Source organism: Cyprinodon variegatus, unplaced genomic scaffold, assembly GCF_000732505.1.
Source record: "Cyprinodon variegatus isolate N-32 unplaced genomic scaffold, C_variegatus-1.0 Scaffold861, whole genome shotgun sequence".
In the NCBI taxonomy this organism is placed as follows: domain Eukaryota; kingdom Metazoa; phylum Chordata; class Actinopteri; order Cyprinodontiformes; family Cyprinodontidae; genus Cyprinodon; species Cyprinodon variegatus.
In genome coordinates, this window is record NW_015151314.1 from 61,748 (window position 1) to 64,228 (window position 2,481).

Genomic DNA, 2,481 nt, shown 5'->3' on the forward strand with positions numbered 1-2,481 from the left:
AACAAGCAGCCAGTCAGCCAGTCAGTCAGCTGGTCGGCCAGGCGGTCGACCAGGCAGGCGGGCGGGTGGTCGGTCGGTGTATCTGGAGCTGTGCTCCTCATCAGAGGGGGTGTGATGGTGCGAACACCTACGCAGCTCTGTGTGTCTTTGCTCGGGGTGTGAAAACGCTTGCAGGGCTGTAGGAGGAGAAGCATTCCGTCACCATGGCAACCGGCCTTAATTACAGCTAACTATAGACGCAGCAGAGGGAGCAATGAGAGTAATTAATTAGAAACCATGAGATGAAGGCAGCGATACTACGCTGCTGACCTCACAGGATCATCTCAGAATGAGCAGAGAAAAGACGTCCACGCTGGACGGGATTCAACCTGAAGATGAGGAGCGGCTCCCACCAACATCCTTTAAAAACCAGAATCAAACTGGATCCACTTGGTTCATTTCTAACCAATCAGCGGATCGATCATCCAACCAGATAACAGAGACCTGCAGGTGTTAACGACGCAGAACGTCCTTATAGGACATCTGCAGAACGTCCATATAGGACATCTGCAGAACGTCCATATAGGACATCTGCAGAACGTCCATATAGGACATCTGCAGAACGTCCATATAGGACATCTAGAGAACATCTTCTACATGTTCTCAGTGATGCATTGTCGACGCAGATAGTTCTAAATTCAAAGCTCCCTTTTTATCGTCAAACACAGAAAAAAGTTTCCTAGACCCGTTAAATGTGCCCTTCATGTTGATGATGTCAGAACGGATCAGAACCAATCAGCAGATTATTAGCTTCTGTTGTTTCTGTGCAGCGGACTTTAGATCTGTTTCTGAAGAACAGTTCAGCTTCTGTTCAAACTATGTCCCTGCTGCCTAATTGGCTGCCTGCTGCGGCATCAGCCAATCAGCGAAGGCCGTTCTGTTCCAGTCAGATGCGTGATAAAGGTGGTGGTTGAGTGTGACCGCGGTAATAATCCCGGCGCTCCTGCAGACGCTGGGCGGGACTAATATCTGTTTGTCTGTCCCCAGTTCTGGATGTCTGCCCTGGCCATCACCATCCCGGTGCCCTGCGGAGCCTTCATGCCTGTGTTCGTTATCGGTAAGCAGTAACATCCACTTATGGACGAGTCATCAGAGCAGGCTGGACTGACCTTTAGGAAACACCTCATCATAGACAGGAAGGGGAGGGGCTTCTCCTGATCAATGACATCATCTTTGGCTCAGACTGAATCCTCTGTGCAGCATGGAGGTGGGCTGGTCATGGTGTGGCGATGCAGAGGCATCCCGATCCCTGGATGCTTTAGGAAAATGTTGAAATAATCCAAGCTGACTGGAAGACTCCATCAGATCGTTTCTAAGAAATGAATCCTCTAACCTGCGTCTGTGTGGCCGCTGTAGGAGCAGCCTTTGGCCGCCTGGTGGGAGAGAGCATGGCCGCCTGGTTCCCAGATGGCATCCACTCGGACGGCTCCATCTACCCCATCGTGCCAGGAGGATACGCCGTTGTGGGTACGTTCTGCTCTCCCTATTCCTAGCTTTCACCTCTAACCCAGAATCCAACCTTTCTGGGGTTCCAGAACCGCCATGAAATGGAAAAGAAGTTCTCTGTCAGAACCTGATGGTGATGGTGATGATGGTGATGAAGATGATGGTGGTGATGGTGATGATGATGGTGGTGATGATGATGAAGATGATGGTGATGATGATTACGTTGTCTGTGGCTCTCCCCCAGGTGCTGCGGCCATGTCAGGCGCCGTCACCCACACCGTTTCCACGGCGGTCATCGTGTTCGAGCTGACTGGTCAGATCTCCCACATCCTGCCGGTGATGATAGCCGTGATCCTCGCCAACGCCGTGGCTCAGTCTCTGCAGCCGTCGCTCTACGACTCCATCATTCGGATCAAGAAGCTGCCCTACCTCCCAGAGCTGGGCTGGGGTCACCAGGAGTAAGTACCGCCACCACATCACACGCCATGATCCTGCTTTAGGTCTGAGCTGGGTCCCTGAGCAAGACCATTCACCCCACACTGCTCCCCGGGCACCGCACCATGGCAGCCCACTGCTCCCCAAGGGGAGGGGCTAAACAAGAGAAGGGAGAGACGTTCGGCAAAGGTCAACAGGACCGGGATTGGAACCTGCAACAGCCGCTATATGCGCTCTACCTCCACACCACAGCAGCCCAATGATTAGACGGACCGTTGATACTTTCACCTCATGTTCTGGAACCAAGTGACGTTCTGAGGATCTTCTGCCTCCCATCAGTAAAAACCTCATTGATATCGGAAACGATCAGAAACGGTTCAGATTAGAAACGGTTCCAATTAGAAACGGTTCCGATTAGAAACGGTTCGGATCAGAAACGGTTCAGATTAGAAACGGTTCCAATTAGAAACGGTTCCGATTAGAAACGGTTCGGATCAGAAAAGGTTCAGATTAGAAACGGTTCGGATCAGAAAAGGTTCAGATTAGAAACGGTTCGGATCA

The 2,481-nt window shown here is 51.5% G+C and overlaps 1 protein-coding gene across 1 annotated transcript in view; it reads left to right on the forward strand.

Moving 5' to 3' along the window:
• The window catches only part of clcn2 (chloride channel, voltage-sensitive 2), a 78,655-nt gene that overhangs the window by 56,768 nt on the left and 19,406 nt on the right, over positions 1-2,481 (forward strand). The window contains exons 11-13 of the mRNA XM_015397422.1: positions 1,027-1,096; positions 1,396-1,506; positions 1,730-1,943. Of these exons, the coding sequence (XP_015252908.1) occupies positions 1,027-1,096; positions 1,396-1,506; positions 1,730-1,943 (395 nt within the window). The remainder of the gene's footprint in view (positions 1-1,026; positions 1,097-1,395; positions 1,507-1,729; positions 1,944-2,481) is intronic.